Below are 15,058 nucleotides of genomic sequence, written 5' to 3'. Positions count from 1 at the left end.
TTTATATATTATTTCTCAAGCCACCGTTTCTTATTTAAATTTCTACAACTGTCTTCCATTCTAATTTTTCATCCATTTTTACATTTTCGTGCTCAAACTTTGTTCAGTTTTTTGTTTAACCTTTCGAAAACTTTCACTGATAATGTTTTCTAAGTACATTTTTACATTTAAAATTTTCTATTTAAATCAATAATATTTTTAAAATTTTCAAGGTTCTATAATGTTCTTAAAATTATTTGAAATTTATTTACATCAATAATTTAGTTTATTTTTACATGTTAGTTTCACGTTTTGTTAAAATCTCAGTGTTAGTATACTAATTTATAAATTTATAAAGTAATATAAAAATCTGCCGTCTTATACGGCAGAGAATAATATAGTTTTTTATTTTCTAAAACATATTTCCTTTAAACTTATTATTATTATATATCAACACCAGAGTTTAACACTTCATTATATTTCGTCATTTGTTTTTATTCTCTTATATATTTAGTGGCGAAGGAATTTGAGTATTTAATAAAAGACGAGGCACCAATAGAAGCTTTCACAGAGTGGTTGAATACATTAGTGAACAGATGTGTTCTCTTGGTAAGTATCTGAAGTACATATATGTAATTGTATCTGAATATCTAAATCAATTAAATTTCAGTAAACTATCAGCAAAAATCATATTGTTTTGTTTGACTTAGCAACTGCTCAGAACGGTTGTATTAGTATACACACTGTTTTGGTAGACGTGAAAACTGCTTCGAGTGATTATATTAACAGAAACGTTGTTCTGATTACTTAAAAACTTAACTTAACAAACATAGAAACTACTCTAAGCGACTATTTTAGTACAACATTTTGCAGTTGATAACTGCCATGCTTCTAACTGCTTATTTATTTGTAAGAAAAAACAACAATTAATGTTGAAAGTATTAATAAGTATTAGAAATGTTATCTCGTAACTCCTTTTTTAAATATTTGAAAAACATGTTTTTGTCATTCTTTGAGCTGAAATTTTGGCACATAAATGTACGACTAAAGAGACTTAATCATGCTCTCGTTCCCGGCGCTCATAACGTAGAACTCTGGTTGGATACCAGAAGTAAACACGAAAGAGATAGTCCACTATGTCACATTATGTTTAACAGCAAACAAAAGTATTTTACAAAGAGGTTGTGTTGACCCTTGGTCACTGTTTGTTATTAAAAGAGCTTACCGAGACTTTTACCATACCAATTCACAAGATCTGAGCCAGAACCTTACCAAACCAATTCACAAGATCTGAGCCAAAAATTACCAAACCAATTCAAGAAATCTAAGCCAGAACGTTATCAAACCAATTCACAAGATCTGAAACAGAACGTTATCAAACCAATTCACAAGATCTGAAACAGAACGTTATCAAACCAATTCACAAGATCTGAAACAGAACGTTATCAAACCAATTCACAAGATCTGAAACAGAACGTTATCAAACCAATTCACAAGATTTGAAACAGAACGTTATCAAACCAATTCACAAGATCGGAAACAGAACGTTATCAAACCAATTCACAAGATCTGAAACAGAACGTTATCAAACCAATTCACAAGATCTGAAACAGAACATTATCAAACCAATTCACAAGATTTGAAACAGAACGTTATCAAACCAATTCACAAGATATGAAACAGAACGTTATCAAACCAATTCACAAGATTTGAAACAGAACGTTATCAAACCAATTCACAAGATATGAAACAGAACGTTATCAAACCAATTCACAAGATCTGAAACAGAACGTTATCAAACCAATTCACAAGATTTGAAACAGAACCTTATCAAACCAATTCACAAGATTTGAAACAGAACGTTATCAAACCAATTCACAAGATCTGAAACAGAACATTATCAAACCAATTCACAAGATCTGAAACAGAACATTATCAAACCAATTCACAAGATTTGAAACAGAACGTTATCAAACCAATTCACAAGATCTGAAACAGAACGTTATCAAACCAATTCACAAGATCTGAAACAGAACGTTATCAAACCAATTCACAAGATTTGAAACAGAACGTTATCAAACCAATTCACAAGATCTGAAACAGAACGTTATCAAACCAATTCACAAGATCTGAAACAGAACGTTATCAAACCAATTCACAAGATCTGAAACAGAACGTTATCAAACCAATTCACAAGATTTGAAACAGAACGTTATCAAACCAATTCACAAGATTTGAAACAGAACGTTATCAAACCAATTCACAAGATCTGAAACAGAACGTTATCAAACCAATTCACAAGATTTGAAACAGAACGTTATCAAACCAATTCACAAGATTTGAAACAGAACGTTATCAAACCAATTCACAAGATTTGAAACAGAACGTTATCAAACCAATTCACAAAATTTGAAACAGAACGTTATCAAACCAATTCACAAGATTTGAAACAGAACGTTATCAAACCAATTCACAATATTTGAAACAGAACGTTATCAAACCAATTCACAAGATTTGAAACAGAACGTTATCAAACCTATTCACAAGATCTGAAACAGAACGTTATCAAACCAATTCACAAGATTTGAAACAGAATGTTATCAAACCAATTCACAAGATCTGAAACAGAACGTTATCAAACCAATTCACAAGATCTGAAACAGAACGTTATCAAACCAATTCACAAGATCTGAAACAGAACGTTATCAAACCAATTCACAAGATCTGAAACAGAACGTTATCAAACTAATTCACAAGATCTGAAACAGAACGTTATCAAACCAATTCACAAGATCTGAAACAGAACATTATCAAACCAATTCACAAGATTTGAAACAGAACTTTATCAAACCAATTCATAAGATCTGAAACAGAACGTTATCAAACCAATTCACAAGATTTGAAACAGAACGTTATCAAACCAATTCACAAGATCTGAAACAGAACGTTATCAAACCAATTCACAAGATTTGAAACAGAACGTTATCAAACCAATTCACAAGATCTGAAACAGAACGTTATCAAACCAATTCACAAGATCTGAAACAGAACGTTATCAAACCAATTCACAAGATTTGAAACAGAACGTTATCAAACCAATTCACAAGATCTGAAACAGAACATTATCAAACCAATTCACAAGATTTGAAACAGAACTTTATCAAACCAATTCATAAGATCTGAAACAGAACGTTATCAAACCAATTCACAAGATTTGAAACAGAACGTTATCAAACCAATTCACAAGATCTGAAACAGAACGTTATCAAACCAATTCACAAGATTTGAAACAGAACGTTATCAAACCAATTCACAAGATCTGAAACAGAACGTTATCAAACCAATTCACAAGATCTGAAACAGAACGTTATCAAACCAATTCACAAGATTTGAAACAGAACGTTATCAAACCAATTCACAAGATCTGAAACAGAACGTTATCAAACCAATTCACAAGATTTGAAACAGAACATTATCAAACCAATTCACAAGATTTGAAACAGAACGTTATCAAACCAATTCACAAGATCTGAAACAGAACGTTATCAAACCAATTCACAAGATTTGAAACAGAACCTTATCAAACCAATTCAGAAGATCTGAAACAGAACATTATCAAACCAATTCACAAGATTTGAAACAGAACATTATCAAACCAATTCACAAGATTTGAAACAGAACGTTATCAAACCAATTCACAAGATTTGAAACAGAACGTTATCAAACCAATTCACAAGATTTGAAACAGAACTTTATCAAACCAATTCACAAGATTTGAAACAGAACATTATCAAACCAATTCACAAGATTTGAAACAGAACGTTATCAAACCAATTCACAAGATTTGAAACAGAACGTTATCAAACCAATTCACAAGATCTGAAACAGAACTTTATCAAACCAATTCACAAGATTTGAAACAGAACGTTATCAAACCAATTCACAAGATTTGAAACAGAACATTATCAAACCAATTCACAAGATTTGAAACAGAACGTTATCAAACCAATTCACAAGATTTGAAACAGAACGTTATCAAACCAATTCACAAGATTTGAAACAGAACTTTATCAAACCAATTCACAAGATTTGAAACAGAACATTATCAAACCAATTCACAAGATTTGAAACAGAACGTTATCAAACCAATTCACAAGATTTGAAACAGAACGTTATCAAACCAATTCACAAGATCTGAAACAGAACTTTATCAAACCAATTCACAAGATTTGAAACAGAACATTATCAAACCAATTCACAAGATTTGAAACAGAACATTATCAAACCAATTCACAAGATTTGAAACAGAACGTTATCAAACCAATTCACAAGATTTGAAACAGAACGTTATCAAACCAATTCACAAGATTTGAAACAGAACTTTATCAAACCAATTCACAAGATTTGAAACAGAACATTATCAAACCAATTCACAAGATTTGAAACAGAACGTTATCAAACCAATTCACAAGATTTGAAACAGAACGTTATCAAACCAATTCACAAGATCTGAAACAGAACGTTATCAAACCAATTCACAAGATCTGAAACAGAACGTTATCAAACTAATTCATAAGATCTGAGCCAGAATCTTACCAAACTAATTCATAATATCTGAGCCAGAACCTTACCAAACTAATTCATAATATCTGAGCCAGAACCTTATCAAACCCGTTCACTCATAAATATAAATTTCTTCTTCCTAGCCAACAGCAAGAAATAAGATTCCAGTACGTCAACTGTCCCGCCAGTTTTTACTGATGTGGTCAGCGTTTGGAACACATGTTATAAGGGACATGACTTTGCACAGTGCTGCTAGCTTCGGTAAGTTCATGCCTTTATTTAACGTATCATTAACATTTGGTTCTTTCGTTTGCAACAGAAAAGTACCCAATTTGTAATATAAAAATACGTTGTTATTCTAGAACACTCATCAGTTACAGTTTGATCTGGCCTGGCATGGCCAAGCGTGTTAAGGCGTGCGACTCGTAATCTGAGGGTCGCGGGTTCGCATCCCCGTCGCGCCAAACATGCTCGCCTTTTCAGCCGTGGGGCGTTGTAATGTGTCGGTCAATCCAACTATTCGTTGGTGAAAGAGTACCCCAAGAGTTGGCGGTGGGTGGTGATGACTAGCTGCCTTCCATCTAGTCTTACACTATTGAATTAGAGACGGCTAGCGCAGATAGCCCTTGAGTAGCTTTGTGCGAAATTCAAACAAACAAACAGTTTGATCTGCAGTATTGATATCTTTCTTGCTAAAACCCGTACTTAAATTGTTTTCCGCACACTCCAGCCAAGTCACCCTTTTCTTTACTTATTGAATTTCGTGCAAAGTTGCTTGTGGACTATTTGCGCTAACCGTTCCTGACGTTGAAGCGATACTCTAGCTTTTCGATTACATATAGTTGATTTACAAATTTAGCTTCATGAATTTAATCAGACGTCTAATTTAATTGACAATCTAATGCTCTATAATTATTTAGGTTCTTTCCATCTCCTGAGGCTGATGTTTGACGACTACATAATTTTCCTGATAGAAAACATACATATGGAGGACCAGATAAAGGTTTTCTTGAGAGGTATTGCCACTAACTCACCGCCAGATTTCACGAACTTCGGATTTGGAGGTAATCATTGTTTCATAAATCGTTAGATTTGGTGAGACGATATATCTTCTATTGTCTAAATAATGAATGTGTATATATGTATATATATATATATAAATATGAATATAAAATACTAACTGGAGTTAAATAAAATATAATAAATAAAACTCAGTTGTTACAAGAGTTTAAAAAATTGTGCTTCTAATTTTTAAATATATTTGTGTTTTTCTTATACCAAAACCACATCGGGCTATCTACTGTATCCACCGAGAAGAATCGAATCCCTGATTTCAGTATTGTAAATTCGAGGACTTACCGCTATCCCAGCGGGGGACGTTTTTTTTTTTTTTTGTCTTAACAAAGTAAATATTAAAAGCGCGATAAAAATACGTAATGCGACCAAAATTGTAAGAAACAATATGAAATTAAACGGGGGGTCTAATCCCTTCATGTTATCCTGTATCACTGTGTCGAGTTGTGCTGATTTGGTGGCTTTTTCCAAAATTAGATGGAGAGTTAAACCCCTCCCACGACCTTCCTCGCGTCATCCTGTAACTCTGTGTCAAGTTTGGTGCTGATTAACCAGGACATGTATACACACATACTGACGTTTGTTTATATAGACATGTAAATACACCAAGCGCCATTAAGTAAAATAAAAAAAATGTTTTCATAATGATTTTCAAAAGAGGTAAAAAAAATAAGTCTTTGTCACCTGACAAAAACGATATTATTTTAGGCTAGAGATTTTGTTTTACCGGTAACAACAGTAAGGTTAGCTGACGTCATGACGTTGCTTATCATTAGAAAACAGTGTGAAATCGATGGAGCAATATACAAGTTTTTATCTATGCATCATGCGTAGGTCCTTCATGCCTATTAAGGTATGATTTAAAGAGATCAAGCTTTTAAAGAATCTAACGGCCCTGGAAGGAAGTTCTGTTGGATTTTTAAAGTGAAAATACAACTATATATAGTCTGGCATTGGATTATAAGATTGGATTTTACAACAAACATAGTGAAAGCTCAAAACTGCTGTTATATGTTTAGGTCCTAATCTTCTTTGGGCGTTAGGGGGATTACAGCTTCTACCCCGTCCTCAGTTCGTGTCCTTCACAATACAGGTTAAAATGATTTTGATTTGTTTATTATAACCTTATTTGTAAGTACCAATAAAAGCATTGAAGTAAAAACTTGAATAAACGTTAATGAATGAAAATGTACTGCTAAATGTTACTGATAAATCAAGTGTTAGCCCGAAAGAGATTCAACTTGATAGCTTTGTTTACAGGTACGGAATCTTTCGACTTTCATGGTTTTCAGGATCCTCAGCGCCATCTTGTAGATAATCAGACTCACACAGGCCCCGAGAGTTTTTTAGAAGGTCCTTCAGTACCAGAAGCTCCTGGATTCACATTGATGCAAAGGAACTCCAACGATAGTTCAGGTGACAAACTACGACAAACAGTTAAGGATTAATTTAATCATAGTTGATAAAAACACTGAATGTTTGAATTGGCAGAATAATTATTATTGTATGTGTATTTGAAGAAGGCAGAAATACTTGGATAACAAATCGTGAACTACTTATGAAATTCATAGTATAATTAAGATGGCTAAGCTTGTTTGTTTCGAACTTATCGCAAAGCTACGAGAGGAATATCTGCGCTAGCCGTCCCTAATTTAGCAGTGTAAGACTAGAAGGAAGACAGCTAGTCATCACCATCCATCACCAACTCTTAGCTACTCTTTTACCAACGAATAGTGGGATTTACCGCACTTATAACGCCCCCACGGCTGAAATGGCGAGCATGTTTGGTTTGACGGGAAATCGAACCCGCGACCCTCGGATTACGAGTCGAAAACCTTAACCCACCTGGCCATGCCGGGTCTAGCATTGAAAGAGTAGAGAAAATGCAGCTAATCATCACAGTCAACTCTTAGACTGCTCTTTTACCAGCGAATAGTGGTATTGACCGTAACATTATAACCCCACTACGGTTGAAAGGGCGAGCATGTTTGGTGGGATGAAGATTTGAATCCACGACCCTCAGAAGCGAGTAGAGCGTCCTAGCTATTTGGAGATGTCGGACCCAAGAAGGTTAAATCTTGTTCATGTGTTTCTAATATTCACGCAAAGTTACATAAGGGCTATAAACATTATAGCCATCTTTAACTTTGAACTGATAGACTAGAGAGAGAGCAATTAATTAAGAGCAAACTCTGCAAACTCTTGAGTTGCCATAATTAAATAGGTGGATTTGGCGCATTATAACGCATTTATGCTCCATAGAGAGGAGGACAATTTTGCAGAAACGGGACGGGAATCATAGTCCTAGAAAGCGAAATCGAATAGTAAGAATGTCTTCTGTACTGTTCAGCAATATTACTCAGGGTCATAAAGACAATGAGTTATGTCTGGACCATAAATAAATTCTAACGTCTAGACTTTTGTTGAAACTTTGTGTACATGAAAAATTATTTCCTAGATAGGCATTCTATAAAATTATCGTAAAATTTCTAGTATCTCTGTTTGTAAAAAAAACCACTAAAAAGACGCTCATCTAATCTTTGAGTGAAATTTGTTTTACAAGAACAAATTTTACTGTTTCAGTTGCATTAGAGATTTAATAACAAAAAACATGATCTATGTTGTATTAAACAGTGACCGTAACGCCACCTTTACAGAACGCTGATCAGATGGTGAATGGATACTCTTGGAATGTTGGAAACTACTACGAAAGGTAAGACATGAAAACGAATTTGGTTTGTCCTTTCCAAGACTTAAATCGATTCAATAAGTGAATTTGCTTTTTCTATATATGTTTTTTTTTTTTTTCATTTGCAAATGTGACTTTTGTTCCTTCGTGGAATTTTCGGGAAGACTCATAATTTCTCATTATGTACATAATACAAGTGAAACAATTTATCAAAACGTGTATAATAATCTGAGGACTTAAAATACGTGGAAATAGAATGATACTCTAACATGTTTGTACAACAATCGGTTTCACGTGAAAGAGTAGGTTTCATTTTTCTTTTTGGAAATGTTTGTGTACTACAGTCAAAACAATAGTTTCTTAAATATTTATGTACTGGAGTAGAGAGAATAGTTTAAATATTTACGTTTCCATTACAAGCATACAAATTGTTTCATTAAAAAAAGAAAATATAGTTATTCTGAAACACATTTGATTGTTAATATTTCAAGCTGTGGAATAATAACAGTATAAAACAATGATATAACCTGCTGAATCAGAGTAAGATAAATAAAAATAAAATAACTTTTATTTTTCTTTGCTTTTGATGATGAGATGTCTTCGCACCGAATGATAATTTGGATATACACATATATATATTTATTTATCCTCTCGTGCTTCCAAGTTTCGTGATCAAGATTAGACAACCGTTACGAATTATAATTTACCTCCGACAAGTCTCCAATTTATTATATTCCTCACGTTACATATTGCGATTTCAAATAGCTGGAAATTTAAGTTTAAGAGTTAATTAAACGTCCATATGTATTAAATTTATGACACTTGCCAACAAGCCCGATGCACACAATTTTCTCTCTTAATTTATTTCTTTTCAGGTGACAAACTATGAAAAACAATTAAGGATTATTTTAATCATAGTTGATAAAAACACTGAATGTTTGGTTTAGTTCAAAGCTATACAGTGAGTTATCAATGTTGAGTGCGCCGTAGCTGTCAATCCCTGAATATTAGCGTTTTAAACCCTAAAACCTTCCTCTGAGCCATCGAGAAACAAAATAAAAATAAGTTGTGTAGTGAGACGCTCTTGGAAATTTGTATTGCATCATTGAAAAGTTTATAACGTTCCTGGTCCAATTAATAAGCGTTAATCACAATTATAGCTTCCGAGGCTTGTAGTACATCGACTGTATCTGATCATCAATATTCTATTCTGTCTTTCTGCGTCTTGCTACAGCGAGTTTTTATACTCATTAGGCGAGATTCTCGAAAGTTCAACAATATTCGAGGATGCGTTAGTGTTTTCATTAAACATGTAACTGATTCTTACTCTAAAGAATCTTCTAGAAATTTAGAGAACAGGCGTGACTTTCGCAATACACATTTAACAACATACGTTACATGCATTAAACTGAAAGAAACGTAGATATTAAAAAATGTATAACAGTAAATCCATTACACAACAAATTGTAGAAGAGTACTGCACCTGCCGTATGTTACTTTCTTTGGAAACATTCAGACACTATCTTATGTCGCTCAACTGAAAATCGTTTAGAAAGTTCATTATCTTTTTTTTAATAGTTTTAATATATTATACTACTCCAGTTTATTAAGGTGAGTAATTTTTGATAATGAGAATTCTGTCCGTTTGCCACCGAACGCACAAAACAGTTGTAGTATACGATGAAGGTGTATGTTAAACTCTCTGTATCGTGAAGATTTTATAACTGTCTATATAACCTTGTGATTGATCAGTTCCATATTCTTCTTCAGTAATTCGAGTGAAACAGAAAGCTATGGCTATCGGCGAAGCTGGACACATACTACAGTGGTAGCAAGAGGAGATGTCAGATTTCATCAACAGTCGCCTTCAGATCAGGTTTGCTGGTTTAGTGACGAAGTGTGTTTTGGTATAAAAGAACTTTATTACAGTAAACATCTGTATCAAGAACAGAAAGTTGTATTTACTGACACGTTGAAGAATTAAACGAGAAGTAAAGTATTGATGTTTTAAAGTGTAATGGATCGTATTGTTGTTTACTGAGTCGAGCATCGCTCTGCACACAATTAATACGACAGATGTATTGGTTTGCGAAATATTAGGTTGGAATGAGACTATCTCAAGTGTTTATAGTTTAACTGTTCGGTTGGTTCGCGAAATATTACGTTGGAATAAGACCGTCTCAATTGTTTATACTTTATAGTTTAACTGTTCGGTTGGTTCGCGAAATATTACGTTGGAATAAGACCGTCTCAATTGTTTATACTTTATAGTTTTACTGTTCGGTTGGTTCGCGAAATATTAGGTTGGAATTAGACTGTTTGAAGTGTTTATAGTTTTACTGTTCGGTAGGTTTGCGAAATATTAGGTTAGAATAAAACTGTCTCTTGTGTTTATGGATTTACTGTTCTGTATATCTACTACATCAGGGAACAGCAATATTATAATCCTAATTTTTGTGGTCGATAGAGATCACAAAATCTATTCAGACAAATTAATAACATATTTATGTGTAAAAATCTTGGGAGAAGATATTTTTCTACACTTTTAGGAACTACAACATTTCCGATAGTTTGGTTATAATAATCTCCCTTATTAACTTAATTTCATACACATTAGAACTGTAGTGTTAACGCACGCAAATCGCTAACACAATTTTAAGGTAATTAACAAACGGAGTGAGAGGACGTAAAAATTCTATAAATTATTTATTGTCGAGTTACGATGAAGCAATGTTTGCTTTGTTTAGGCAGTTTGAGGACACTTATATAGTTCCTTTAATTTTAACGTACTCTGGCATTAGAAACGATTTAAAACATTTAAATTATTTAATTAGAAATACAAATTTTACTTATTTTAATCGAAGTTTGTTATTGGTGCAAACAATAATTTGTTGTTAAAAATAATTTAAGTTTGTTATTTATAAAGTTTGTATTAGATGACCAAGTTCGTCGACTTCAAGACCCAATGAACCAACAATATACTAGAAATACGTGTGAAACGAATTTACAGGAACCTGGGTGAGTTTTGTCGAAATTGTACAATGTAAATGAACAAAAATCTAATTTCAGTTTTTAAAATAATACTCAGGTGGCATTGACGACTGTGGACGTCTTATCAGCTGTAACCATTGACTTCAAAGCTGAAATAGCGATTGGCCGTGTTAAATGTACCTTAGTCTCAATTCCCTATTTAAAAAAGCATATTCTTATAGGGTTAAAAGGAAAGGTTCGTGTTCCATCCATTTCTGCCGTCTATATTTAAAATGTAATCACTGTGGTGTCTATCTTGTAATTTAAATATATATTATTGTTTTGTATAAAACCAGAATCACCGTAACAGTGAATTCATTATCCTTCAATGAGGTTTTGTGACTTTTAGAAAACCAAAGTTTTTATTTTAATTTTTCTTTTCTTAAAATGCGAGTAAAGTTTTATTTATTCATAAAATTCAGAATATTTTCTCTTGTAGATGTGGTTATTTCGGACAATACACTTCGGGAAGGCAACCGAATGACCGTGTGTGTTATCCAAGTCATCACTACCCCACTATAGTCTACTCTACCAACAACGCTTCCTGCCAGAACGACATAACTGAGTGTACTCATGATCTATCAAGTGAAGACTTGTCAGGCTTAAGAGAACAATACCCACTAGATGTAGTGTGTGTGAACATCCAGTACGACGACATTCACTTGAAAAATATGAACAATTCGGTTAAACTTTAAATTAAACTGGGGAAATCACCCCCACGTATTTATACATAATCAACTTTGTAAGTTAACTGTTTTCTTCTTCATTCGACCTTAATCTTATTTAAGTTTGGTGTCGACCGCTCGGGCATTTTGAATTAGCTAAGAAATATTTAGACTTGAATGGCTGGCCCTGTCAGCAACCCAATAAGGGGAGTATATTTGTGGCAGGTATTCAAATTCACTACCCACAGCTTGCGAGTTTAGAAACCTGACTATCAGGCCCTGCCAGGCCCAAATTTGTGACTTAACTGTAAAGAAATTAAAATGCTTATCTAATAGAAATTAAATTAGATAAAATGTTTATATTGTATTCAAGGCTATATGTATTCAAATGCTCAAGTCTGAATTCAAGTTTTAAAAAATCATAATGAAAATGTACTGGTGGGTGTTGTAAACCATTGGATAGCCGGATATTACATGAAAATAAGTTTAAGATTTTGAAACCTTTGTTTTTGCTGTATTCAAATAATCTTATATTGTTTATAGCCAAGGTTTCATGGACAAAGAATCGGAAAATTCGACAGGTATTTAGATTTTTCTACCCTAATTTCCTTTTGGATTGTTTTTCTCCCTAACGTTTCACTCATTTTTTTTCTATGGGAGTTTTCTGTAGATTTTTAAGTCTGCTTTTTCTCAGTTATGTCTTACTTTTTATGTTTCCTAAGTGTTTTTTATAAAGCTATGATTTTGTTCAGTTTGTTCCAACTTGTACATAGTTGAAGAACATCGATATCCGCCAGATAGTTAAAAATACCCACAAGAATGTATATTCTGAAAATACTGCAAAAGATAACGTGAAACATGGGCTGTAAAGTATAAACAAACACAGACAAACAAAATATTTATTTAATAAAGTGTATATGTTTATTCCAACTAAACAGATTCTCCATTTTTGTTGACATCAACTGGCTAATGGGATAAAGAGATTTTCTCAGACGTTCGCACAGGTCAAGAACAAGGCGAATTAAATCACGCTTCTCTGACTATGTATGAACGTTACCAGTTATTCTAAGTAAAAAACGTAGAGACCCTCGAGTCATGCCAATTAGTACAAGTATCTGTGTCACCCCTTGAGAAAGATCGCTCCCTCTTCAAAGGAGTAGACAAAGATATATGACCAAAGTTATAGTCTTTTAGCTCTTGTCTTATATACCATTCACTTAAGCATAAAGAAAGATGCTTACAATTTTTGATTAACATTAAATAATAAATACATAAGGCATACTTGCAAAACACTTACGCTAAAATATAGAAAGATTACGTGATTATGCTTGACAAAAGATAAATTCTATACTAATTTTGACAGTGTGAAATAAGTAGCTTTATCAGTTAAGATACATTTGTGAAATGCAGGTATTGTGAAAGTGTTTTTCTCTCTCTTAATTTGCAGTATAAGGTTTTCCTTTAATTTTAGATTTTCTTAGTTTTAGTTTATATTTCAATAAAATGTATATTTTGATACCAGTGACATATGTGACAGTATTTTTGCTCTTTAACCTTTTTTCTCATGACATTTATACTTGCAATACTTGGAGAAGTACCTTATTTTCTTTATCTCTTAGTTTAAATGACTTTTCTTTAGAGAACTTACAGTTTGTTCCTTGTGCTTGTTCAAATGACTTTTCCATTTAGATTTTATTAAGGGGTGTCAGTACAAACTTTCATGACATTTATACTTGCAATACTTGGAGAAGTACCTTATTTTCTTTATCTCTTAATTTAAATGACTTTTCCAGATATACAAACGTTTAGAGAACTTACAAGGAAATGTTTGTTCAAATTACACTCGTCAAGACACATATTCCATTTAGGTTTTATTAAGTGTTCTTCACGGACGACAATGATGGAAATTTGTTTTCAAACCTTGTATCTGCTTCATGTGTTAACATCACGATGTTTAACTTTAGAAATCCCTCTTTCCTACTTTCACTTAAAACGACCAGTGACGTGGGTACTATCTATGTCTTCGTTATTCATATGAATGTATTGTTATACTCTCTTATTCTAGAACCGATATTTCTAGAACAGCTGGAGAATAACAAGGTATCTCTCACTGTCACCATAAAGCTCAGTATGATGTTATCCACACGCGTTCGATTTATTGTTTGTGTTAAATAAAGATTAATTTTGCTTGATTAATATTGCATTCAGTTTTTTTTTTTCAAGTCAGTCAAGTAAAATAAGAAGTTTTAAAACAGTGAAACGTATCCAAGCCTTTCGTCCTGTTATTGGTGGTTGCTATCTTAAAAGATACGTCAATGAAACTGATAATATGAGAAAGAAGTGGTATTAAGTTGTCCTGTTTAATGTCATGACGATCTATAATATCAATTGTATTTATTTTTCTGAAGAATGAGCACTATGTTTTTTAATTGTTTTATGTTATGGTATTAAAAATGTAGGAGGACAACGTGTTAGTCTCTGTGCTTGGTTTCATCATCTAGTTAAACGTTTTTAACCCACTGCCATATTATGTGTCAGTTATTTGCTTAATTTACGTGTTTTATATCAGTTTATACTGAAGTACGTTGAGTATGCTATTCATTTCGATCAAATTTATATTTTCTAGATCTTTTTTATAATTTTTCTTTTGCTTTCAGTTGTTTTCTTTTTTACATTCGTAATAAGCATTTATAAAAACAGTCGGCAGATGGCGAAGTTGTATGAAACATGAGAAAAAATTGGTCATTAAATAATTTGTGCCGCAGCAATGGCTTCCTTCATTAGAACTGTTAAAAATTAAAAGTATTGCAATTTATATGACAAACAATTGTAAGTTAACATTACAAAACGTTTTCATTTTAACTTACAATGTTAGATATTTTTGTGTGTAAAGATAAAGAAAGATTAAAATCATTATTGTTTTTAGATTATAATGATCAAAATTTTTGTTTAAACGAAATTTATTATTGCTTTAGGCTTACGCTAACTGTACATTCGTTTCAAATTTATTAGAGATCAGACTTATTGCGTTTGTATCATTTTGGTTCTAAGTAAAACT

The 15,058-nt window shown here is 32.7% G+C and overlaps 1 protein-coding gene across 1 annotated transcript in view; it reads left to right on the top strand.

The window, feature by feature from the left end:
- LOC143223998 (transcription factor RFX4-like) overlaps positions 1–13,523 on the top strand; it is a 43,418-nt gene extending 29,895 nt beyond the window's left edge. Inside the window, exons 10-17 of the mRNA XM_076452464.1 lie at positions 494–588; positions 4,686–4,803; positions 5,463–5,606; positions 6,877–7,032; positions 8,251–8,329; positions 10,076–10,181; positions 11,232–11,323; positions 11,775–13,523. Coding sequence (XP_076308579.1) covers positions 494–588; positions 4,686–4,803; positions 5,463–5,606; positions 6,877–7,032; positions 8,251–8,329; positions 10,076–10,181; positions 11,232–11,323; positions 11,775–12,030 — 1,046 coding nt within the window. The 3' untranslated portion in view covers positions 12,031–13,523. The remainder of the gene's footprint in view (positions 1–493; positions 589–4,685; positions 4,804–5,462; positions 5,607–6,876; positions 7,033–8,250; positions 8,330–10,075; positions 10,182–11,231; positions 11,324–11,774) is intronic.
- Positions 13,524–15,058: the final 1,535 nt, after the last annotated feature.

Source organism: Tachypleus tridentatus, chromosome 8, assembly GCF_004210375.1.
Source record: "Tachypleus tridentatus isolate NWPU-2018 chromosome 8, ASM421037v1, whole genome shotgun sequence".
Lineage (NCBI taxonomy): Eukaryota > Metazoa > Arthropoda > Merostomata > Xiphosura > Limulidae > Tachypleus > Tachypleus tridentatus.
This window is presented reverse-complemented; position numbering and strand designations above follow the sequence as displayed.